The sequence below is a fragment of the Pezoporus flaviventris genome, unplaced genomic scaffold (genome assembly GCF_033815535.1).
Source record: "Pezoporus flaviventris isolate CSIRO_AGI_PZ_B2104156 unplaced genomic scaffold, CSIRO_AGI_Pfla_v1 ptg000029l, whole genome shotgun sequence".
Lineage (NCBI taxonomy): Eukaryota > Metazoa > Chordata > Aves > Psittaciformes > Psittacidae > Pezoporus > Pezoporus flaviventris.
Window position 1 is genome coordinate 2,075,153 of NW_026892577.1, and position 26,496 is coordinate 2,101,648.

General features: G+C 41.5%; 1 protein-coding gene across 1 annotated transcript; it reads right to left on the reverse strand.

The window, feature by feature from the left end:
* Positions 1-1,214: 1,214 nt before the first annotated feature.
* SEC23IP (SEC23 interacting protein) lies at positions 1,215-26,259 on the reverse strand. The gene is given in 20 exon segments (XM_061458613.1): positions 1,215-1,783; positions 4,923-5,022; positions 8,519-8,681; positions 10,201-10,386; positions 11,225-11,327; positions 12,064-12,219; positions 12,814-13,020; positions 13,573-13,668; positions 14,048-14,215; positions 14,792-14,910; positions 15,555-15,763; positions 16,985-17,126; positions 17,288-17,377; positions 17,706-17,826; positions 18,773-18,862; positions 19,182-19,375; positions 19,876-20,071; positions 20,546-21,072; positions 25,781-26,072; positions 26,074-26,259. Coding segments are annotated over 19 exon segments (3,324 nt in total). The 5' UTR covers positions 26,257-26,259; the 3' UTR covers positions 1,215-1,783; positions 4,923-4,940.
* Between the last annotated feature and the right edge of the window lie 237 nt (positions 26,260-26,496).

Below are 26,496 nucleotides of genomic sequence, written 5' to 3' on the forward strand. Positions count from 1 at the left end.
TTACTGTACCTAGGTGCTGCTGTTGCCTAACCTGGGGGGCTGTATCACAGCCCATCAGACCTAGAGTAGAAGAAGAAAGTGAACCAGACACCATCAGAGGCATTTAAAGCATATTCATCAATTAGTCAGTATTGCACAGAGATTATAAATATGTGTACAACCTTCCACTCCATGATACTTCAGATGAAAAGGATGCCAGTGGTTGAGGCTTATGGTCTTCTGTTGGGTTGTAAAGACTAGGGAACTTGGCCTTCAGAGGTTGATTTACAAAGATACAAATATGTTTTTTCTGGATAAAATGCAAGATGTCCAGCAGTCTTCAGTCTTGAGAAGCCAAACAGGAAAATCTTACTGTCCTCAACTATCTAACATGGGAGTACAGGAGAATACAGAGACATCATTCTTGAAGATGCACAGAGAAAGGACAAGAGACGTAAGCTCCACCAGGAAATTGCAATTGTGTATTAGAAAAAAGAATTACAATTACAGCAGTCAAACATCAGAATAGAGCCCAGAGAGGAGAAATGTCTCCACCCTTGAGCATGGCCCTAAGCCACTCTTGCTTTGAGCACGCAAGTTGGACTAAGTAACCTCTCCAGAGGTGCCTTCCAACCTATTTTTGGTGATGAAATACAAACCCTTATTATATATACACACTGGAAATAAGGTATTTTTAATTATAACCAAAATATATAAACTGTGTATTTTACATATACCAAAAAAACCAACCCAAAGGCCTTTCAGCATTCATTTACTGACATAATGAGGCAAATAGTCAGCAGCAAGGTTCGGTCATTCATATTAAGAAAAGCCACAGTTCGCACGTCAGTTGAAGCCAGAGGAAAGCTACAGAAGCTCAGTATTCAAAGTATTTCATACTACTCAACTCATCTCAATTTCATTACATAAGAACAGAGTCTGGATTGCAGATCTGGATTTACATCATTATCTAGTACCCATAAGCTTCAGACTACTCCATTTACATTAACTGCTCTGAGATATTAAACTGCAAAGTCAAGGTGTTTTAGTTCTCGCACCTGCAGCTTAGTTTCTCTAAGATTACTTTAACTACCAGATCAAAATGTTGTTTCAAATTGTTCTTCATTTCAGGAGAGGTGAACACTGAACTGGCTGTAACAAGCTTCTAACATTTTCAAAGTCAAAGGTTCATTTTTGCTTAAAAAAAAAAAAACAACACAATAAAACTCTTAATAGAGGTTTAAAAAGGTCTTTATAAAATAATCTCCATCACACAACAGTAAGAAAATTATTATGGATGTTAGTTTTTAGTAGATATGACCTGTTTGGTGTAATCTGTATTAAAGATGGTTACAACTACACTTTGTTTCTAAAAGATGGATGAACAAATGTATCAAGAAAAGCAGATTTTTGCTGTTTCTCAACACATCCTTTTTAATAAGGACATGATGCCTTGATAGGCAAAGCATGTTTGACAGCCAGCTGAGACAGGAAAGCTGAAGGAGAGAAGCAATGATCTGCATGCCAAAAGCAAACCCCCTCTTCGGCGATCACTTTATACATGGCAACTGTACAATTAAACTGATTTCAGGTCAACATTGGGTGATTCCATTCATCTCTCGAATGACAGTGCTGATCATCTCAAAATGTAAGTTTGCTTGAAGGGACATAAGAAGGTAGAATGTGAGCAAGTTCTGAACTGGCAGAAAAAGAGTCTGATGCTTATGCTGTCATCTGTACCTATGAAAACACCAGGTGCTGTTCAAAGAGTTTTTCACCAGGTCTCTCGGGGCAACAGGTATGGCTGCGCAGAGAAAACAGAACATGTACACATGGGAAATATGAAATATATCAAGTTTTCTATTCCTGCAGTACTAATAACATTAAATATGCCAACATTCAATTTCAAGAAGACTCAATACAATAAGCTCTGCAATATACTTTTTATGGACACAAATTGGCAATCAGTTACAAACAGAAAGCTCACAGGATGTCATCACTATACATTGTAATTACCTACTGGATTCTTTTAACTTGTGGTAAGAAACTATCCTACTCTAAATAGAGATAGAAATAAAGATGCTACAATTTATATATCCAAGCATTAATATGCTGGTGCACTCTCCTCCCTCCCTGGGGCCCTCTTAAAAGGGCTGTAAAAATAGGAATAATAGAATGTATAGTGACTTGAACAGATATTCTAACCAAGACAGTGAAAGATACTCCTATCAATCTAAGCAAAAGATGCTAACGATGGCTATGCTTTACTAAAGGACTACGTTCTCATTTGCAAAAGTCACTTAACATCTGTTTTTAGCTTCCTTTCAACCAAAATAGATACAAAAAAAATAAAACTCCAATTTACATGTTCAAGTTGTCCCAAAGATTTCTCTACATTCTTTATATGGAACCCCTTATTACTGGCTCACTAAGAACACCTTTAAGATGACCTAGAGGAGCTGAATCAAGTCACTTATACAAAATAAAACAACTCAGAAGGTTTTAATCCCATGGGTACTCTCTTATCAGTGATTAGAAGCAAACAGATATTGGTAGCTACTCACCAGCTTTAAATGCAATAATTCTTCTCGTGTAATTTTAGCCAAGATAGTTAATGCTACTGACTCAATTTAGCCAAGAGTAAGTTACTAGTAGATGTCAAGAAAAACCTCCCAAGACAGAACACTACACAAACATGCTGTGCAACAGACTGTATGTAGCAATGACCCTCTGCTTTCAAACTTCATCCTCCATGTGATGAAGTACAGTGGCTACCTTCATTCCTCTTCTGCTCTTAAGAACACTGGTCAACTCCCTTAATCCTTCCAAAGGAAAAGGATCAACTAACTCAGACCAGAGAAAAAAACAAACACACAGCTCCTTCCCTTAGCTTGCCTCTGCTAAATTACCACAGTCACAAAGAAGCTCATGGTGCTCTTGGACAGTGCAGATCCCTTTAAGATCAACTTTCCCAGGAAGAGGTAAGCATACTGTAGATTCTGTCTCTTCCACTCTGCTGACAGCAGGCACCATGAAATTAAGCTGCACAGCAAGAGACAGCTCTGAATGTCAAAGCACGGATGTGCTCAGGTCTCATCATTCAAAACATGAAAAGCATGAATACGGAGCCCAGAGCCACCTTTGGCATTCACTCTTTCCCTTGAGCAGCCCACAATAGAGAGAAGCTGTTTCTTCACATACTCTACTTCTAGAGAGGTAAGTGGCTGTTGCTGTCCTATGCACTGCTGTATAATCCGTTACCTTCACGCTACCACCCTTCACATTTGAAGGTCTTAAAGGAAAAAGGAAACTATGCCAACCTTACCTGACTGCTGCCTACCACAGAAGGACAATGTTTCTTTTCCCTGCTGGAAGACTTACATGGTAATATTTGACATTTCTTCTTACATAAAAAAGATCCCAGTCTTGTAGCATGCAGCCTTCCCCAGGTACCACCTGTCATTAAGCACGTTCCAGTGGGCCCTAAGTGCTCTCTCATTTAAGCCTCTGGGATCTGAATCCTAGTCTCAAATGCTGTTCAGTCAAGGAAGTGTCAAGAGAAGTTCTGAGCAATTCCATAAGGTATTACAATCACAGAGACTTCCTTGACTGTGCTTTGTTGCATGACATCCTCCAAATCCTTCCTCTGACTGTGTGGTTCTCAATGAAAAATAGAATTATCCCAGCAACAAACCCACTTTTAGCTCTGCGGTGATAAATTATCACTTCCCATGCCCCCCTTCCACAAGACTGAAAGTTATTTCTGCAGCACTATGCTTTCACCCTAAGCAGTCATCGATAAAAGCAGAGAAAAATATTCCGCAGCTATGACTTGAGACTCTGCATAAGGCACTGTGATAACTGACACACCACTGGCACAGCTGTGCAGCCAGACACTGCCTTCCTCCTGTTTTTTGGCCATGCTTTCGAAACTGCATTGGATCAGCTATGCCATTTCACTTTAAAAAGATGCTATCAACTGACTATCAGAGCACCGTGTTTCAAAAGACTACTAAAACTATGCTAGCATTGAAGGTATCTAGAACATTCCCCTGAAATGTCAAGTATTTCTCTTCATACTGGGTATTTGTGCACTGTGACATTATCAGTTCTTCTGAAAAAATGGAGAAATACATTAGAAACTATCATGCTGTATAATTCCAAAAAGGCAAGATGCATACTTCTTCCTCCATGCCTCTCAAAAGAGAGTATAGTCTTTTCTACAACAGCCAGTGGTGCAGTCTGGTACAGATCCTCAGTTAGGAAACACAGGTCTTAAAAATACCTGCAAGTATATTTCAGATTTAAGATACTCAGTTTATACTGCATCTTTCTTTTCAAAGTGAACCAAATTCCATGTTACATCATTTCATCTGTTCTACTGCAATTCTTAAGCTATACAAAGATAATAAAATACTGGCACATAGAGAGATCTTATTCAGTAGTTTATCAATATTAATTTTTAACACCTTTTTGGGAGACAAGCAACTTCTTCCCTGGCATATATGTGCACAAGCAGTCAAACCAATACAATAATGCAGGCATAACAGCAGAACACTGTTGGTGTCCTTTAATTTACTTCACTGTAAATGGAGTTTCATCATGTCCAATATCATCAAGTTTTCCTATGCTTGAATATTCATTGAACGACTGAAGTAGGGGAGAAACATGATAAAGAGAGGTCATATTTTTTGACATACTTGTACTGCCAATTATTCTCCCATACCAAAAACTCTAACATCAGGTATCTTTCAGGAATGAAGGAGGGAAGAACTTGAATACTTCTCCTGCATTTAAGTCTAGAAATTGGTTTTGGCATCAAAATGACACTTTTTGGCTGCCTGCTTTGTAATTTAAACTTCAGAGGAAAAACCAGATGTAAAGACACCCAAGTTGCAGCTGAGTTTGGTATGAGTACGTAAGTTATATTAGAACAAACTTACAATTCATGTTTCTATATATCAGTGCTGTGGCTGCTCAGGCTGGATATTCATAGTCCTGTATATTTCTTTGAGAAATAGCAAGGCAGTGTCTTCAGATCCCCTGTGAAGAAAAGAAGAAGAAAGAAAAAGTGTTATGTTAGTACTGCCCATGTTTCATTTCTTGTAAACTATGCTTCACCCCACTCCAGCTCTCTAAAATGTTTGTGCACCCTATTACCCCGGTACTTATCTTTCAGGAACATCACCTCTACCAACTTCCTTCAAGCTCAATTCTTCATCAGCTTTGCATTATTTCTGCTATCCTTTCTTTAGTGCATTTCGCACCCCCACTCTGTCCTCCCTAACTTACCATGCTCCAACTCAAAATCCCCTTCTCCACTCACTTCTTTGATCTTACTCATTTGGCTTAAATTTCCTCAAATAACCTATCGCTTTTTGTCTGCAGTGAGCTCCTGAATATATTCCACCATGAATACATTCTACTTGTCAAGGCTTTCTTCCTTTACTTGTGCTACTGCATCTATCAGCCCAATGTCAAAATTCACCTTTGCCACTTCTGTCAGCAATACTCTAATGCTTCTCTCCCAGCTGGCTGGCCCTTCCTTGTAAATAGACTATATAATAGACCATAGTCTTCATCTCTTCCTTACCACTAAAAAGGAAGTTCTCAAGTAATTTAAAGCCTAATACAATTCAAGTGCCATGCTTCCAAGTGGCTGTTTTGTCTTTTCAAAGTCAAAGCTTGATGCTATCTGAATTTAAACTGAACATCCACAGATTTATCTTATGCATCTATAAAATGTTATTCAAAACAATACCAATATAAAACAGAGACAACCCCTGTAAAAAATAACAAAGATAAACAGGCAAATGATAGCAAAGTTCCAAAGGTGGAGGTAAAGGCAGCTTCCTGGGATTTTAGAAGAAATTATATAGGGAGACAGTAAAGGCGATTTAGATGATTGGTCAGAACTGTTATCCTCCAAACGTGAAGAACATCATTTACAGAGCTCCAGTGAAGAGTTACATGTGCAAGCCAAGGAGCTACAGATATTATCCACAATTGAGCACAGAGATAGTCACACATGTCGTGGTGGTCTCTGCTATTAAATGAGTAAACAAATAAGCAAGCAGAAGGATCAACACAGAAGCTTTGTTCGCATTTTGGTCATTAATCATTGTGCTTCCTTACTTGAACGCCCAAAAAATAAGCTATAGGTAGCAGGTTTGTAAACTCTAGCAAGGATCGGCTGCCGCCTTGTGGAAAAGAACTCCTTGCTCCTTCAACTCCACCCGTGAAACAGCACTGCCACCACCAGGTCACAGACTAATCGGGAGACCGACCAAGCTCAATGCTCAGCCGTGCCAGCGCACGTCAGTACCATAGCCCTGAAAACCACTCCTCCGGCTGCTTAACAACGGATGTGAGCGATACTGATACTTTAATAGGATTCTTCAGGTAATGCTGTCGATTCCTTCTTTTAACCTCTGGAAAAATGCCTGCTTCTAAAAATTCTCAGCTATTGAAAACCGAAACCTTTAAAAGTAGTGTAGAACATGTTCGGCACCTGCTAAACTCAAAACAAGAGACCAGTCACTCCTCCCTCGCCAGCACCTTTCTGTACAGCTCAGCAACTGACACCAAGCTTGTCTATTACATATAAAGATGTTGTCACGTTGTTAAAAAGGGCAAAGGGTTTCTGTAATTAGAATTACATCTTTCTCCACTTGAGTGATAGAATCACAGAACAGGTTTTGATTTGGAATGGACCTGAAAGCTCATCCAGTCTCAACCCCCTGCCACAGGCAGGGACACCTTCCACTAGAGCAGCTTGCTCCAAGCTCTGTCCAACTTGGGATGGGGCAGCCACAGCTTCTCTGGGCACCCTGTGCCAGCACCCCAGCACCCTCACAGGGAAGAGCTTCTGCCTAAGAGCTCATCTCAGTCTCCCCTCTGGCAGGTTAAAGTCATTCCCTTTGTCCAAAGCCCCTCTCCAGGTTTCCTGCAGCCCCTTTAGGCACTGGAGCTGCTCTCTGAGGTCTCGCCTTAAGGAGCCTTCTCTTCTCCAGGCTGACCCAGCCCAGCTCTCTCAGCCTGGCTCCAGAGCAGAGCTGCTCCAGCCCTCGCAGCATCTCCATGGCCTCGTCTGGACTCACTCCAACAGTTCCACATCCTTCAACACATCCCCCCTGCGTTGCTGACCCAGAGCTGGATGCAGGATTCCAGGGAGAGTTCCATGAGAGTTGAGTGAAGAGGCAGAATCACCTCCCTTGACCTGCTGGTCACTATTCTTTTGATGCAGCTCAGGATAAGGCTGGCTTTCTGGTTTTCATGTTCATTTGAAACACGTAAGCACTTAAAAAAAAGTAAATCCAAATCCAGATAAGGCAATGGTGTACTACAGCTCTGACTACATGAGAATACCAAACTCTGCTTCTCGTTCTATAAATGGCGCTGTATACGAGCAACCACTGTATAGAAGTGGTAAATCAGAACCACCCAAATTTACAGGAAGTTTCACTGTGCATTTTCTCTTTCATTTCTTTTGTTAATATGTGATAGCAAAGGAGCAGTACTGAGCAATTTCATTCCAACACAAGGAAGTAATAAAGTTTTACTACACACTGTAGTCTAATATAACAATTCATGAAGGAATTATAGTTGAAAAGGTACATTGTCAAAATGCTCACAGAGCTCTCCTCGTTTTGGAAATGACTGTAGCTAAAGGTATGTGTTTTGAGTCTCAGTGTGCAATGTCTTTACTGTGAAAAGGATAATGCATTTACTTTGTACTAAAGCAGAACTAGATTAGCTAAGAGTGACATCTAGGTGTGATGCCTTGAGACTGGCATTGCTGCACAGTCACACATGCCCTTTTTACCTTCATACCCAAATTGTCTCAATCTTACAACACTTGGGTATCCAGAGTGTAACAAATTTATAATCTCCCAAAGGAAGTGGGAGGTTTCCCAGTGTTTGACACTGAAGATTTGGCTGGACATCTAGTCTAGGTCATGCTTGCTCAGTAAGGTTGAACCAGATGATCCTTAAGGTCCTGGCATTCCACGATTCTACGGAACTTATCTTTACAGTATGCCTGTGTAAGAAAGCAGCATCTTTCCAAAGAAGAGGCTATTTCAGAGTTAAGTGATACAGACTCTATCCAACTCTGCAGTCATCTTTTCCAAATGTTTAAATTCAAAGACCCAGAAAACTCAGGACTGAAGTCATATGCATACACACTGACCACTGGAACAGCTCCTGTTCTGGTTGCTTTATAATTGGTTGGTCCTTCTACAACCCTTCTCAAATCAGCAGTAGCCTGAAAAATAGATCTGTATATATAAATCTGTATTATTTTCATCAAAACGTGCTTGAAGTGAAATACTAGGGCATGATTTTTGATAGACGTCACCTGAGTTTTCATCATAAACACCAAGATAGGAAACATGATTGCAGCTATTGTCAATTGGTCACAGGTAAATAACAGACAATAGAAGCAAGATAAATGGCAGGCATGTTACTACCAACATTTAAAGATATACAGTTATCTCAGACAAGCAGTAGTTATAGAATCCCAAGCATTCCCTCTTACCAGTAGCATAAATGACTCTGTAGAGCAAAAAGGTATTCATTGAAGCTTTCTATTGGTTTTTCTTGTAGAACATAATCAATCCGACGCCCTCCATTTAACATTCCAACCTTCACTTGATAATCTTCATCTTTTGGAGGGTCTGGACTTTCAGTGACCTTTTCAGCTGAAATTAGAGTTTAAGATTTAAACTCAAGCATAGCCTGCTTAACTGTAATCAAGAAACATCACCCATTTTCCCTGGTTTGATTTCCAAGTACTTTCAATGAGACATTAATAATAGCCTTAACTGACAAGCACACCCCTGCATAATTGAGAAAGGTTACTGGAACTATAGGCTTATTTCTTTCAGAAGAGTATAAACAGAGTGTATTTGAAGAACAGCTCACAAACTAGCAGCTGAGCAATTTTAAAACCAAACCCGTGTTAATACATAGCAGACCCAGTCATTCCACAAGTTAATAACCTGAAATAATACATTTTACATCCTCCTTGCATAGAGTCAATCAGTATCCTCAATTTAAACTAGAAGGAATATTTGGGTTTTATAAGTATAAACAAAGGCAGCATTATGAAACACCAACAGTTAATTCACAACTGGGAAACTTGCCCTTGGTGTCATCAGGGGTAATATTTATATCCAACTTAAGACTGTTTTCTTCAACAGCATTTTTTTCTTTTCAAGTACACACTTAAATGCTTCTTAGCTCATCCCCAAACCTCAGCAGAACACTACTAAAGAGATTAAATCTCACAAATGCTTATTTGTATTAATTTGCCCTAAGAAGAAAGAAAACATAACTGATTTAGAAACCTGCCCTTCCAGCAGAAAGTTGGAAGGTTATAGAAAATTAAGCCTAAAATATCCTTCAGTAAAAGTTAACTTCTCCTTTCCTAATAGACAAAAAAAATACAGCAGTAGATCGGTCCCAGAAGTAGCCCACACTGGAGCAGGGGGATGCCTGAAGGAGGCTGTGACCCCATGGGAAGCCTGTGCTGGAGTAGGTTTGCTTGCAGGAGCCATGACCTCTGCACGGGACCCACACTGGAGCAGCTTGTTCCTGAAGGGCTAAACCCCATGGAAGGGGCCCATGCTGGAGCAGTTCATGAAGAACTGCAGCCCGTGGGAAGAACTCATGTTGGAGGAGTCCACGGAGGACTGTCTCCTGTGGGAGGGACCCCATGCTGGAGCAGGGGAAGTGTGAGGAGTCCCCCCCTGAGGAGAAAGGAGTGGTGGACACAATGTGTGATGAACTGATGAACCTCAATCCCCCCTGCACCAATGGGGAGGAGGAGGCAGAGAAAGCTATGAGTGAAGTTAAGCCTCAGAAAAAGGAAAGGGTGGGAGAAGGTGTTTTAAGATTCAGCTTATTTCTTATTACCTTACTCTGATTTGATTGGTAATAAGTTTAACTAGTTCCCCTAAGTCAAGTCTGGCTTGCCCTTGGCAGTAACTGGTGAGTGATCTCTTCCTGTCCTTATCGCAGCCCATGAGCTTTTGATATATATTTCCTCTTCCGTGGTCAGTCGAGTGACAGAGCAGCTTTGGTGGGTAGCTGGCACCTAGCACAGAGGCCTCCTTAATAGGGTCAGGAAAACCAAAAGCAAGCCATCACTAGGATACTTAAGTTTCTTCTCATCCGATATTGACAAGTTAGAAGAAAAACCATGATGTGTCCACATACCTTCTACCACTTGTTTTTCTTCCTCCTCTTTAATTTGGTTAGCTACTTTCTCCAGCTCTTCTTGCAGTTGAGATGAAGACGTATGAGCACGTGCAAATTCATTCAGGGTCTGCCATGCACTCTTCAAAGAGCTAATAAAACCCTGTTTCAGATCAGAACCCATACGAGAGAGAGAATCTTTCAGCTCTAAGAAGGCAAAAAAAGGGAGGGGGGGGAAGTTACCATAGGAGAAAGATGCAAAATCATAAACAAAAACCACAATGATGAAACACTGCTTTTCCTAATAATTGGGACTTTTGTTGAGAAACAGGCTGCTATGTCACGAACATGGGTTTCTTGCTTCTCTATTCTATTCAAAAAGGATTAACTGAATTAATGCACCATTGATTTCTCACTGAATGGGTCAATGAGTTAAAATCTACTAGCACAGGAAACAGTCCAACAGCCTCCAAATTCAGAAGGGTCCACAGAAATAGCTTCAGCAACTAATCCTTGAACACCACCCCCCACAATCACTCCTAACACCCTACACTAAAGGAAGAGTATAGACAGAGTAGTTTCAAACTCCAGCAGAGCAGAAGAGCCTACAAGACCTGCCAAAGTCACTTGCAGTAGCAGTGATTTAGAGAAGCACTCCCAAACAACTCTAGCCTGGAATTCTGCTACAGCTCAGTAGCTGTGTCACCAGTAACTAAGCTGCCATTCAGTACTGGTGGGAAACTCTGAAGGAGCTCTTCCCAGTAACGGGTTAAGACCACCAGGATCTCTTAGATCAGGGCTCACAACTGTTCCATTTTTAAAAGGAACTTTAGAAGCTCAAATCTGGAGGAATTACAATTCTTGCATCTGAATGCAACTGTGAATATCCAATTTATAGGGCTGGGAGGAATCCCCCTCTGATATTTAGGCAAAACAGAGGCAGATATCCAGGAACATTAATTAGTCGTTCGAAATTTTACAATATTCTAAAGGAAATGAGTAAATTAGGAATGTGATCTATATATGAAAGAAGTTTTCTTTTTACCCAGATGAAGTCTTTTTCTGCCTTTATGATGTGGAATAAGAACTGGTTTTAAATCCAGGTCTTCAGTGATCATTGGCTCTAACCTGTAAGCCACTGGATCAAGCTGTGAAGAAACAACACATTGACATTTAGTTAGCTTAAAAATCATTCTAATTATCACATTTCAGAAAAAAAAAGAATAAAATCCTTATTTATGAATAGAGAACCATTCTGGAATTCTGTGCCATTTCAGTTTTATAAAAACTCAGTTCATGACTATTTGATCATAAAATTAAACAGGTTCTATTAATAAATTAAGACTTATTCTCCTACGGACAGAGATTCTAAGAAGAAAACACAACAGTGAAAGAACAGCAAGCTTTTCTTGCACTCTGGTGATTACTATCAACATGCCACTGTTTAATTATCAAAGAAGATGGGACAGAAGAGGACAAATGTGCTGTATGTACTGAAAAATATCTAAGGATTTCCAAATTTCCCAGAATCCAAACTGAAAACTCAGAAGAGCCCTATAAACAGCTAAAACAGTTCATAAAAATCTACAAGAGGGGCTTGACATTTATGGGGAGAAGAAAAAATGTTGAACATGGCAAATATTATCAAGCCAACCCATACCTAAAGTGCTAGGTATGGAACCTGTAGTCAGCTCCCTCTTGCAGTAAACACCACAGATATTTGGAATATATATTTCATACGGGTCAATTCTTTTTAAAAGGGTGTTTTGGGAAATGTACATAGTGGAACAGGAGGTGTAATGCTCAGAGGTTAAAGCTTAAGTCTTCTGCATTGGTCTCATCTGCATCAAGCAAAAGCAAATCTCGAAAGTACTGCTTACTCACTGGATGATAGATATTGAAGAATCCCTTGCAGGTTGGAAGCCTGTAGTTTTCATCAATCTTCTCCACACCTCTCACAGTAAGGAACACACCAATAGGAGAACCAAGAGCAAAGAAAATGTCTGGTTCAAAGTCCAGCGAACTGTAAGCCACAGAAACCTACCAGACACAAATCAATATGTAATCTCTCACGACTGCCAGATAGTCATGCTTAGTTGGGAAGGAAAAACAAGCAGGGCATTAAATCAACCACATGCTCACAATAATTCCCATCAGTTTTAGTTGTTGCCCTCTTCCACACTAATAACATGGTACTAGTGAATACTGATGATCTAATACTAAAATATTCTTAAAACTTAAAAAAAAAAACTCAAACATATGTTTGAAACAGGAGGTCTTTGAAGTTTGGGCTGTAAGTTAAGTTTGAAGTAAATCTTAAATGTAACAGTACAGATGGATCAGTTTAGGCTGACCACTCAATATCATTTCATTCAGGCAGTTCTGCTTCTGGAACAAAACTGTGTTTACAGCTCACTCACTGCTGAAAATGAATTTTAGTGACACTCTTGTTATAAGAGGTTTTGCTTTCACTAATCTAACCCACTTCTCCAATCCTCCCACCAAAGGGTAAAGTTCTGTGTAAGTATAACTTTTGTACAAGGGAAGCAGCAGAGTCATCAACATTAAGAAAACGAAGCCCAGCAAAAGGACAGGATTGTTCCAAGTGAATCATTTTAATTTATGTAGTCTCACCTGGCCAGTTCCAACCTCAAAATACTCATAGTCAATGTTCATTGAAGAAACGGATGCACCAACTGGAAGCTTCCTCTTTGAATGCAGCTGACCTGACTCTGAAGAGGAGACAGAATTAACTGTCTCTTTTGCTTTCTGGGCATCTTCGTGAGTTTGGAGCGTGGCAGCTAGCACTGCTTTCTTTTCTGCTAGTGCCTTCTTTTGTTCCTTTGGAGAAAAGTTTCAAAAATCAGAGGGAAAAGAAAAGTTTATTTCACAGTGAACAAAAGCCAGGGCTGTTCAGCCTGGAGAAGAGAAGCTCCATGGAGACTTCATAGCAGCCTTCCAATATCTGAAGGGGACCTACAAGGATGCTGGAGAGGTATTCTTCATCAGGGACTGTAGCAATAGGACAAGGGGCAATGGGTTTAAACTAAAACAGGGAAAGTTCAAGTTACATATATGAAAGTTATTCTTTACAATGAGGGTGGTGAGGCACTGGCACAGTTGAGCACAGAAGTGGTAAACACTCCACCTCTGGCAGTGTTCAAGCCCAGGCTGGACAGAGCCTTGGGTGACATGGTTTAGTGTGAGGCATCCCTGCCCATGGCAGGGGGATTGGAACTGGATGAGCTTTATGGTCATTTCCAAACCAAACCATTCTGTGATTCTATGATTCTATATTACCAAGTGTGTTAAAGAACAGATTTTACTCCATAGCAAGGAATTCAGTTACATTTGCTTAACAATGTTTGTTTCATTCCTGAAAAGTGTGTTTACCTGCTTAGCTGCTCTGTCTTTTACAAAGTTAGCTATTTTCTTTCTTGGTCCAAGAGGTATTCCCATTTCTTTCAGGTCATCAATTGTACACATGAGCTAAAAAACCCCAAACCAAGCAAAACAAAATTAAAAAAAGTAAAATCAAACACATATCAACGCTTACTTTGTAACTTTTCTAGCATTATATATGATTTCTTATTGGCAATGACTTATGAATTAGAAAAGACATTTTTATAAAGCTATAGAATTTACAAGAAAAGAGGCACGATACAAAGTACCTTAACATAATGGGGGGGGGTTATACACCACACTAAGAAAAAGAAAGAGTCACACAGCAATTAGTCCTCATGTCATGCAATAATTCTCTTACCTTTGCAACTGCCTTCATGCCTCATAGTACATTAAACTCAAATTAAAACAAAAAACCCCAAACAAACCCCTATAAACCCCAAAAGTCAAGTGAATATTATTGTACCAGAGACTCCATGTCAATTTTCTCCTTTTCAAATGTGCTAGCATATTCTGACAAGCTAAGCAGTTCTAGAGTCTTCTGCAAAGTCGGAACATCATCATCTACTTCAGGCTCACAAAGGTCATCACCAGTAGTAATAGAGGAGCCCAAGGAACTGGTATCTTCAGTGATCTTAAAACAGCACAGAAACAGAATCACATCATTTAAGTGAATAAATGAATGTACAGCAAGATAAACAGTTTAATTCCTTTATCTTAAAAACTTTATAATATAAGCTTTATAAATTTATGTCCATTTTCACTAAAGCAGGATACAGATTCTCCACTAATAATAGATGAGCAAAATACGCAGTAACTTTTAAGAGGCAAAAGGTTTCTTGAGCTTTCCAACACTCAAAAATATTCCTTTTCATCAAACAACTCATCACTGTTTCTAGTATGAACACAGATAGGTTCTTTGCCCTTTTACTCATCTACCCTACAATTCAGATACTGTTAAGACCAAGTTGTATCTCCACAAGGGTCAAAGCTGATGTTCTGATCAAATCCCTTCTTCAAATTTGAAGGAGATGCCAATAGTTTGTCCTGAGGATTGAAAATATTTACAGAACTGCACATTTCCGTTCCCATGTTAAAATACACTATCAGAACCACAACTGTATTTCAGCTAATAAATTCTTAAAACTCAAGAAAGCTGCTGAAAAATATCAGAACCATTTGCCTGGAAAGACTAACATACAGACATTACCTGTTTATCATGACCAGCCACATCCTTTCCAGTCCCATTAACATCAGAGAATGGTCCAGTATTTACTGATGATGCCAAGTCCTTCTGATGAGACAATATGTCAAATAGAATTAAGGAACCTGGAAACAGGAATTAAAGTTGCTTTGAGAAAAAGGTCAGATTTTCCTGTCACTAAATCCCAAGCAAAATTTATATGCAGTAGCAACATATAGATTGATGGTATTTCAAACTAAAATACCTATATATTAACTTGGACATGATCACTCTCAGCCAGAAACAAACCTTTCTTCCCCTCCTCATTCATGCTTCACATAGTTACCATTATCAAACTTTCTTTATTTAACCATCTTAGACTGCTTGCCAAACAAGTTCCAGCCCCAACCACTATGTCACGTCGTTATAACAATCTATGTTAAAAAAAAAAAATAAATCATCTTACTTGTACTAAGTGAGGGTTTTGAGATACAGAAGTTGCCCACCTACCATGGCACCAAGTAACCTGTCAACTTTTAAACACAAAATAGACACTAAGTCTTCACGTAGGAAGCTAAAGGGGAATGGGAAATGCATGCATACATGAAGTACCTAACCTTCTCTCAAAGCTTAATGAACTTAGGTATTGAGAGCTATTGACTTTAATCAGCCATTCTCTGAAAGACAGCCACCCCCAACAGCTAATTTTAGCCTTATGCTTAATGAAGGCTTCACTTCCCTTAGTGTAGGGATGCTGTTTTTATCCCAGATCGGTTCCTAAGAGAATTACCTAAACTGTGGCCAGCCACAGAGACTCCTCCTTTGAAGTCTGGGTTACGACTCACAAATAGGGCATACAAACGATTCATTTCCAGCCCCACTTTGTCCACAATGGTCTGGCAGTAGGTGGGGCTGTTGTAAAACAGGACGTCGAGCAGGGTTTCGTTGGTGAAGTGCCGCAAGCGTCCAATGCTAGGCAAAGTGATCTTCTTTATGTTCCTAGTAACACAAAATCATTAGAAACATGAATGCCTTTAAAGAAAGGCAGATACAAACTTTGTTAACTCTGGAAATGACAGGTAGTGGAACTGCAATATAAATAGCACAGATATGGGATCTACAGACATTAAATAAAGCATAACATTGCATCCTCATATGTTAGAGCTATCTGCTGATTATATGTATTTGAGAAAGATACAGCTTCCTTTTTCCCCTCCAGTCTGAAGGGATGCCTGAAATAAACTCTTCTCTGTTTCAACACTGCTCTTATCTAGAAACAGGAAGTTTTGTGACCAGATTGGTCAAAGTGGATAAAAAAAGAACTTGCATGTAAAAATTGAAGATGAAATTGAAGAAACAGGCAACATAATTCTCATCACCAGGCATCACATCTGCTTGCCTGGTGTTAAGACAGCTGGAATTGGTAGAGAACTGAGACTGCTTAGATAGCATTGCCTGGTTTGGTTCATAGAATAAAGCTCCTTCCTCATGATAATGCAGAGTTCAAATCCAAAAAAAAAAAAGACTAAGCTTCTAGGAAAGCAGTACGACTTGACTGAGCTACAACAGCCTGGAGAACACCAGCGTGCGCTCTAAGCGGTACAGGTTGCTACCTTCACAATTTCTACTTCCCCATCTTTGAGCAAGAGAAAACAGTTTGAAATGTCAAGCAACAGCAAAGGGATAGGTTCCAAGAAGTGCTTTTAAAATAGATCTTAAAATATTGTAACACTCCTAACCAATATAGATATTTTTTTAATTTTATTTTGAAATGAAGTAAAATAATCTTAATCTCAGCTTCACTGCCTAATCCTAATTCAGGTACTACTCTAGGACTGTACAGAGGGCTCAATGCCTTCTTCAGGAAGAGAACACTAACATCTCATCTCCTCAGGTCAGACCCAATCAGACTGCAGAAGATACAGGAGAGAAAGTTCTTCACTCCAAACTGTACATAGCTGCGTTGGACAACATGTCTTCGTGCTCAGCATCTCATACTTACTGTCACTACCTCTACACATTCATCATGTTATCAATGCATTAGCCACTTCCATGAAAATGTAGTGCTGAAACAGTGTGTATATGCATCCTGTCACCCAGTGGCATGAAAATTAACAAGAGAAAATACTCCACATGCCTTTTCAGCTTTCCCTATACACCTCATCAAAAAGATAAGGATGCAGCTTCTACAAAGTTCTCAACATTAAGCAATGTACTCACCTGTCTACACCTGTTGCATCTCCGTGCAGAGAACTATGCCAGTGAACTGGGAGGAATTCCACCCTGCTCACTTTGTGTTCCTCTAAAGCCTTCTTAAAGTGAGTCTGTAACAACTTCAGAGAAACAGTCCTAAAATCGTCAACTATAGAGAAGAATAGTAATGAAAATCCAATAGTACCAGTACTCAAATAACACATAAATATTCTCTTTTGGTTTTCCTCAAAGACATGCTTATGTGAATACAAGAGACCCACATTTAAACAGTTAAGAATACAAGTGCTCATTAAGCAAGCAAAAACTTACCACATTCAACAACACTTCTAAACCTCAAGTCACATACAGGACCTATGCCATGAACCATAAATACCAGATGGTCAATTTGGGGCATTTCTCCTGTAGACAAAGGAAAGAAAAAAGATCAGAATACTAGTGTGTACTGCAGTGGTAGAGTTTACAGTCCAGCAACTTTAAGATATACTTGCTTTCTAAAGCTTCTCATACAACATGGTTCAGGACATAACATAGCCCACAGGACTTCTCTAATTAAAAAAAAACAGGTAACTTCTTTCAGGCAGCTTATATTGAGGAATAACTTTAATCTTTAGACTCTAAGCATGAACAGTGCATTGACACTCCACCCACTATTGTCCTTTGTGCACTACCTTTGCACAGAACCAAACTAACTGCTCAAGCTGCAGACCCATGTAGAGCAATTACATACCATCAGGAATTTCATCATGGTCATCATCAATTCCACGCTTTACTACCCTTGGTCTTGCCTGAGCACCATCTTGAGAGGTGCCCCATTCATCTGGTGTGGCAGGTTGGAACTGGACTATGACCTGAAAAACATATTGTCCAATTATAAATACAAGAAAACCTTATGATCCATACTATTAGTCTGAAAGCATTGCATGGGTTGAGACACTTTTTGCTTGATTGCTTTACCTTGCACCTGAGATTCAACTACTTTGTATATATGCAGAAAACACCATTAGCAAACCCCAAGGGTATTCCCTGTGACAATGACAGCTTCACTGCCACTAGTGAGGTAAGACTTACACTGACTCAGTGTAATCTGAACTCATAAATATGACATCAAGTGGTTTCAGCACTCCTTTTCTAGGTTTTTACTGGACAGAACTCCTCAACCAGCATTATTAAGTGTCTAAACAAGAAGCAACCATGATAAAATAATCCAAGGGACAGAATTTATTTATTATTACTGCATCTGTGATAAGTGAACAGTTAACAGCATTGGTCAACAAGGCTGAAGTCCAAGTTTTAATCCCATGAGACTGATGGCAAAGTATTTAGAATAACTTTAAAAGCTTTATTTGCTAGACTTTCTTATGGCCTAAAACTGGTTGCTTGCAGTGGAAACTTCTCATGGCTTAGATACCCAAACTAATAACCTTGTAGTTAGATTAATGCTCTTCTCCACATGAAAGCTCTTAGTCTAAATTACCTTCCATTTGATACAGACTGTCTGAGGTTAAACCAATTCAAAATGCCTCCTGTTTGCTGCCAGTTGATGCTCAGTTGAAACACTGACTATGCAAACCCTTACTTCTCTTAGGTTTTAAAAGCATCTTCTTTTAATAACCTACAGCACACTGAAACAAGCAGGAGTTCAGTGTTCTATAAACTTCATCATCTTTAATGCACACATACACAAAACAATCAACAAGTATGTTTCAAGCAAGACTGCATTCAATTTATGCTGCCATCCACCTGCTCATTCACCCCTAATGAATCCTGTGAGAATCCACTGCCAAAATCCATTACCTTAGGATTATGCATAACAATTGTCTCCCCATTTGGGAATTCAAGTCGCCGGTGCCATTGATTTGTAGTGACAGCCTTTTTATATTCTGCCTGAAACAGTAAACAAGTTACACAAAGTCAGTATGCTTTCTCAAACTATTTCTTGGCCTTGTGCATCATCTGTGATATTAAGTTTGTATAAGCAAAGTGATGGCAATTATATGAAGCCCTACACAAGTTGATTTTAGATCTCAGCAGTGTATGAGTAATGAGGCCTTCTAGCCACTGCCCTGTGCAGGATTTGCTTACTTATACTCCAGGGAGTGCATTCTGGAAGTCATTTTAATGAAACACAAGGAGGTATTTCTAAAGTCATAAATACGAAGAACTATCAAGTACTTAGTGAAATTTATCTAAAGGTAACACTAACCTCTAGCTTGTCACTAAAATCCTCAGTGTAAGGAATAAACCGGCTGTCCTTGTCTCCCTTATAAAACCATACACAGCGTCTCACTTCAGAAGGCTCTTCATCCCAGTAGACAGCTTTCCTCATCCTGTCATACAGGTACACATCATAGCGTCCCCCGTCAGTGCTCAGAACCACACTCTCAGGATCAGGCTGGACTACGACACAAAAGTCACACTCTATTACAATACTAACATGTACAAATCTTTCTTCCGTCTCATCCCAACCCCACTCACTTCTGTTATACGTATTAGGCCATTAAGACAGATAATTACAACATGGAAGAAAAGCTTCATAGTATCAGGCAACCACCATGTTGCTTCTAAAACACTTACATGTCTTCTGTACACAGCAAAAAGTTTTGAACTCCCAGATACAAATGCTTATTCCAGAGCTGACAGTTTAACAAGAAGGCAAACCAAGACAAATAACAAAGGAGTTCTACATAAAAATGAGATATCCACTAGGCATAGAACACCTTCACAAAATGACAGCATCAAGCAACACATAATGTAAACTAAATAAATTAAGTGGCACAAAATACATCTTCAGACATGTATTAGTATTAAGTATTATCGCCATATCATACTCTCATACATGGCATTACTCTAATATCTTCCTTCTAGTCCTGTTCATCTTTGAGTAAGACACAACTTACCGGAGTTATAGACTTCCTCTAGTTTTGCAGAATCCAGCATGCTGAATGGCATCCACACCTGCTTGTCCTCCACCTCCTTACAGTAGAACCAATGGGGCTGAACTGGCTCATATTGGTTCTGCAGCAAAGCAGGAGTTGCCTGCACCAGTGAACCTGAAGGCCTGGGAGCTGAGAGCTCTGACTGAGACTCTGGAAACTGAAAATACACATGGGCTTATCACCTTAATCTCATCATTTTTACGGAACTGATCTATACTTTGCTCTACATAACACAACCTTTACTTCTAACTTTCTTTTTTTCTTCTTCAATATCACTACCAGAATGAATGGGGAACCAATTTTTTAGCTCATACCTTGCAAATGGCTCAATTTGACCTGATTTACAGCAGAGGCACAAAGCAGGCACACAGCTGAAACAGCAGCAAACTCAGTAACAGGCAGAAAAGAGCAACAGAACTTCACCACCTGGATTTGCTCACCTAGCTACAGCCTCAGGGTATGCTCACTTCAAAGATTAGAGTTTTCCTAAAGCAGCTAGCTCTAGCGAAAAGATTTTGCCATCAGAAATGGTTCAAAAAAATCTTCAGAAGACAAAAAGACACAATTCAGAGAGGAAAGTGACTTGAATTGGTTTGTTCTGGTAACAGGCCATCAGGAATGATTTCTGTACCTGTGTCAATGACCCTGGAGGTGTCTGATACATCTGGACAGGTGGCACAGAGCATGGAGGTTGAACAGGATGACTCTGTTGCAGCTGTGGTGGAGTCAGGTATGGGTTAGCTCTGCTGCTTAGGCTGGTGTGCCGGTAAGGGTTATACCCCTGCTGAGATGTTCCCTGGGGAAGAGTAGATGCACTTGCAAGTGGAGGACAGCTCTGCTGAGGAGTCTGATATGCTGTGATTCCCACCTGGGAAGCAGGTGGTGCACTGTAAGAGGATTGTGACTGTGGAATATGTGGTGAAAAGGCATTTTGCCCATCCTGTGACCCAGAAACAAGTGGAAATGAAGTTGAAGGCCTGGAGAAGGCTGGTGCTCCAACAGGTGGTGCAATAGTTGTTAAGGGTGGCTGCCCAATACTTCCAAATGGATCACTGCTACTAGGTACTTGAGAGAAATAGTTGAAAGTCTGTGGTGGATTGGGGCTGGCAGAAGTCTGACCCAAGAAGCTGTCCTCTTCACCAACATCTGCAGAATCATCTGCAAAAACACAAAGATAACTACAGCTATAATGGGAGCTAGCGTATGTAGTCAAAATGTTCTGTAATTATCAACTATTACCAAAACTCTGTTGGTCCCCATAAAGTCAGAAGGATTACAAAGCTTACATGTACTTGACAATGAAATACATCATAAAAGGAAACAAAATATACCAAGTCTTCAAGAACATTTAAAATGGACCATAACAGTCACTCAGTGAACCCAGATAAAGCAACAAAAGTTAAAAACCTGGAATAAGAGACCAAAGTATGACTGAAAACAGGACCTTTCCAAGCCAACTTGGCAAGGATCCGTGCTTCCAGGGCACCAAAATCCCCTCCAATTTCCCTATGCCTACCAAATAAATGCAAGAGCAGCCTTGGTTCATTTCCTTTCACTATGAAAATAGTTACTAAGCATAGGAGTTTACACTCTTAATTTCTAGACTTCCAAGATCAAACTCAAAAGCAGATCTTAAGGACATTCCCAAATATGCCAAACCTATTGGTTAACAAATCCATCCTGGCCTGCTCCTTCAGGCAAGATCCCTCACAAGGTTTCTCATTTGACTTGCAAGGTGGCCATAACTCATCATTCCAAGTTACTGATGAGCATGACAGACTCCAGTTCTCTCTGAAAATAGTACTCTAGACTGGCACAGAAAATAAGTCCCCATTCTGCATAAGTTCAGGAGTGGGCTTAAAAGGTGAAAGGTGCAAGGCCATGACTACCACTTCATACTGAGAATATACACAAACCAGGTCCTGGTCAATCCGGGTTTTCTGCTTTGTAGTAACCTAGGAACAACTGGGGAAGAAAAAGTGGTTTGACATTATCATAGGTCTCACAGTAACCTCAGTTAAGCCTGTGATGTCTGAGCATCACTGCCTGCCTGCTGAGGGAACAGCACCATGCAAGCACCAGTGCAATCTGCAGAAGTCATAAGTGTGGTGTTATCTGCTCTGGCAATCAGATAATCCCCAGGCTGTGGGGAAGAAACCACAGAGTTATCACTGCTTCTCCATTATTCATCCCTTGCCAAAGCCAGAGGCCAAGCATCTCTGAAGCTACAAGAAGCCAGTAACAAATGTCATTATCCTCAGCCAACAGAACTGTAACGTAGAGCATCAAGGGAGCACAGGGGAATCCACAGAGAAGTCTCCCTAGGAAGCTGCTGTTCTAATTAATTAATCACAAAAGCAGCATGAGTAAAAAGGACTATTTTAATCATCTTTTACTTAGAAGTCTTTTCAGACTGGAAATTTGAGGCATCAGTTGAATTTGCCAACTTTCCTTACTTTCACCTATAACATTTTATCCCACTTTGAGGAACAAAACCCAAAATCTATGTGTGTGAGCCATGACGTGGAGCATAATAAAACTATTTATAAGCAAAGAACACTACAAAGCCAGGCCTATGGATTATCTCCCAACTACACGCCAGAAAAGCCATTTATACTAAATAAAAGGTCTCAGCTGCTAAACAATAAAATTATTCTTTCTTTCATTCTGTATAAACACTGTAGAATAGAGAGAAGCATACTGCATGCCACGCTCTCATAGAATCATGGAATCAACTTGGTTGGAAAAGACCTTTAAGATCATCAAGTCTAACCGTTACCCCAGCACTGCCAGGGTCACCACTAACCCATGTCACTGAGGGCCTCATCTACACGGTTTTCGAACACTTGAAGTGTCAGGGAGGTTGTGAATGCTCCATCCCTGGCGGTGTTCAAGACCAGGTTGGACGAGGCCTTGGGTGACATGGTTTAGTGTGAGGTGTCCCTGCCCACAGCAGGGGGGTTGGAACTTAATGATCTTAAGGTCCTTTCCAACACTAACTATTCTATGATTCTATGAATCTCAGCTTTCAAAATAACTGCAGAATAGGCAATTCACCATCTCAAATCACAATAAACACATAGCAATGTGCTGAAGAGTTTAAGGCCTTTACTAAGTGCCCATTCACAAAACACCTGTTCTCCAATTTCAGCTAGGTTTTAGAGATTTAGTCTCACTACATCTTTCCTTGAAAAAGTTATGCAAATACAAAAATTCTATGTGCATACATACACACGCCCCACACACAGTTTTTCAACTCATTACTTCATACTTCGCCTGTCTCTTTCAAAGCCTATGTTACAACATAAATCCAGACTGGCAGAAAAACAAGCACTTCATACACATTTAAAAATATTCTACGAGTATACAGCTTGGACATACAAAGGCAGTATTCTTCCCATACATAAAACAGTCTGCCTTCAAAAGTGACTGTGCCAACCTCCTGTATATCCCTCCTTATACACGGTTGAACCTTGTCATTCACAGATTGTCACCCGACAACCATAAGTGACATTAGCCCACTTCCTCATTGGGAATACTCCTCTCTATCTACAATCAGTATATTGGTTACTTCACCCACACCTGAGCCAGGGAATGTATTTTCTATTGTCACAGAAACACAGAATGTTCAGGTTGGAAGGGACCTTAAAGCTCATCCAGTTCCAACCCCCTGCCATGGGCAGGGACACCTTCCACTAGAGCAGGCTGCTCTAAGCCCCGTCCAACCTGGCCTCAAGCACTGCCTTTGATGGGGCAGCCGCAGCTTCTCTGGGCGACCTGTGCCAGCACCTCAGCACCCTCACAGGTAAGAATTCAAACTGCAAAGCATAAACATTCTTGGAAATGTAATGTAAATTCAAGAGGCAAACTGTTCTATGCAGCCAGATCCCTGGTGAGTGCAGTGGGCTACAGAAACAGAACATTTAACAGGACAGGGGCCTTACTCGGATAGCACATGAAGGTAGCACAACCCCCAGCACTGAAATTCACCCCAGCTGCAAACCTGTGAATCTTCATTTGATCAAATTTAAAGTGAGATGGAGAGTACGTGATACACCACATTAATGAAATCCCACTGGATCTTCTTCCTGGGTAGCTTTTAAGTCTTCAGGAAATTGCAACAAGGCAGTTGCCTGTGCAAAGCCACTGGCCAGACAGGCACTTCAAAATTACTTTTGTTTTTAAATGAGAAACAATGTATATGTGCAGGAAAGAAAAAGTACTAGGATTGCACAATGGAAGTGGTAACAAACCATCTATCAAATACCTCAAGTATCGTAACGCTTTTATCCCTCCCACCCAAAAAAAATGTAGCTTATCAAAAAAAGTGTTTCAAAGCCATATCTGGCAAACTTTTTATTACATCTACATAGATGTACTCCACTGATTTCCATCTGCATTAATACCTATTACAGCTAAGATATAACACTGCTGAAATAATGACTTGGATTTTGGACTCAACAGATACCAATGCAGTAAAACTTAGATTATCTGACTTCTAGACGTATTCTTAATGCTTAAGGTTTTAGTCTCAGACCGAATGAATTTCCAGAAGTCTTTTCCTTTCTGAAACTATTTCACAGAATCATAGAATAGTTAGGGTTGCAAGGGGCCTTAAGATCATCAAGTTCCAACCCCCCTACCATGGGCAGGGACACCTCACACTAAACCATGCCACCCAAGGCTCTCTCCAACCTGGCCTTGAACACCACCAGCGATGGAGCATTTACAGCCTGTCTGGGCAACCCATTCCAGTGCCTCATCACCCTCACAGGAAAGAATTTCCTCCTTATATCCAACCTAAACTTCCCCTCTTTAAGTTTTAACCCATTACCCCTTGTCCTATCACTACAGTCCCTAATGAAGAGTCCCTCCCCAGCATCCCTATAGGTCCCCTTCACATACTGGAAGGCTGCTATGAGGTCTCCATGCAGCCTTCTCTTCTGAACAGCCCCAACTTTCTCAGCCTGTCTTCATACAGGAGGTGCTCCAGTCCCCTGATCATCCTCGTGGCATCCTCTGGACTTGTTCCAACAGTTCCATGTCCTTTTTATGTTGAGGACACCAGAACTGCACACAATGCTCCAGGTGAGGTCTCACAAGAGCAGAGTAGAGGGGCAGGATCACCTCCTTCGACCTGCTGGCCATGCTGCTTTTGATGCAGCCCAGGATACGGTTGGTTTCTGGGCTGCGAGCGCACACTGAAGCCGGTTCATGTTCATTTTCTCACTGACCAACACCCCCAAGTCCTTCTCCATAGGGCATCAGGTTTTTAGACTGCAACACCATTAAGGATTTAGAAGGTAAGGATATTAAAGCCACGTTTAAATTAGCAAGGGAACCTTGTACTAAGAAAGTACCTCCTTAACTCACTAATTCCACACAGGGAAAACGGACAGCAAGAGGAGCTTAAAAAACCAAACCCATTAAATACACCCCTCAAGTTCTGTCAGCTTTTAACTGCTGAAACAAACACGCTGATCAATGAACTGAAAACACGATAACCGTCCTGCTATCCTTACACACAGAGCTAGAGATCAAACACATAGCCACGACATACGCTCAGGAAAGCCGGACGCGCACACCTCAGGCAGCTTATCCTCCCTGAAGCATTAACGCCCGCCGGTGACAACCAGCTCCGGGAGCCCCTCGGACACAAGATGAAGGTCTAACCGACACGTAGCGGGCCCAGACGCCAGGCAGACCCGCAGCCGCTCTGGGCAGGCCCCAGCTCGGCTCCTTCAGAGCTCCCACCGACCCCTCAAGCCCGTTATCCAGCGGTACGGAGGGCTTCGCCCGGGTCCCGCGACAACCCCTCCGTGCCCCTCCACTTCTCTCACAGCAAGCCCTCAGCACCCTCCCTTACCGGCTGCCAGGAGAGCCGAGTCCGGCGGTATAACCGGAGCCTGGCTGACCGGGATGAAGGGCACGGTGAAGTTGAACTCGGTAGCGGAGGAAGAAAAGAGCAAATTGGTGGTAGCACCCGTCACACCAGGCTTCGCCGCCGCCATGGCTGCACCCGGCCACGTCCCTTCCCTCACGGCATCCCCGCCCTTTCCGCCCTCATCGCTTTGCCCGCTTTCAAGATGGCGGCGGCGGCGCCGCGCCCTCACGGCCTGTCCGCGCGCGGGTGAGGAGGAGAAGGCGGGTCCGGGGCTGGCAGCGCCGCCATTGCCGCAGGAAGAGGAGGAGGAGGAGGAGGAGGGCGGAAGCGGAGAGCCCCCGTGCTAAGCTTGCGAGCGGGAGTTGGCGGCAGCAGGGTGCTGGCAGCCCCTTGCCTGCCCTCGCCATGCCGTGTGTGGCCGACTGGCTCAACAACCCCTTCAGCATCGTGCAGGGCATCTTCGGTGAGTGCGGGCAGGGCGGGGACGGGGCCTCTCGGCGCCGGGAGGGCGCCTGTAACCGCGCGGTGGCCGCACGGAGCTTCCCCTCGTGGGGTGGCGGCGGCGGGAGATCGGTGAGGCCGGGGATGGAGACGCGGCCGCGGGGACGGCGAGCAGCTGCGGGTGGCCGCGTTCTCCTTCCCCGCCTGCCCGAGGCCTCTGAAGGCTGCCGGCTGCGGGTCCTGTCCTGGCGCCGAGC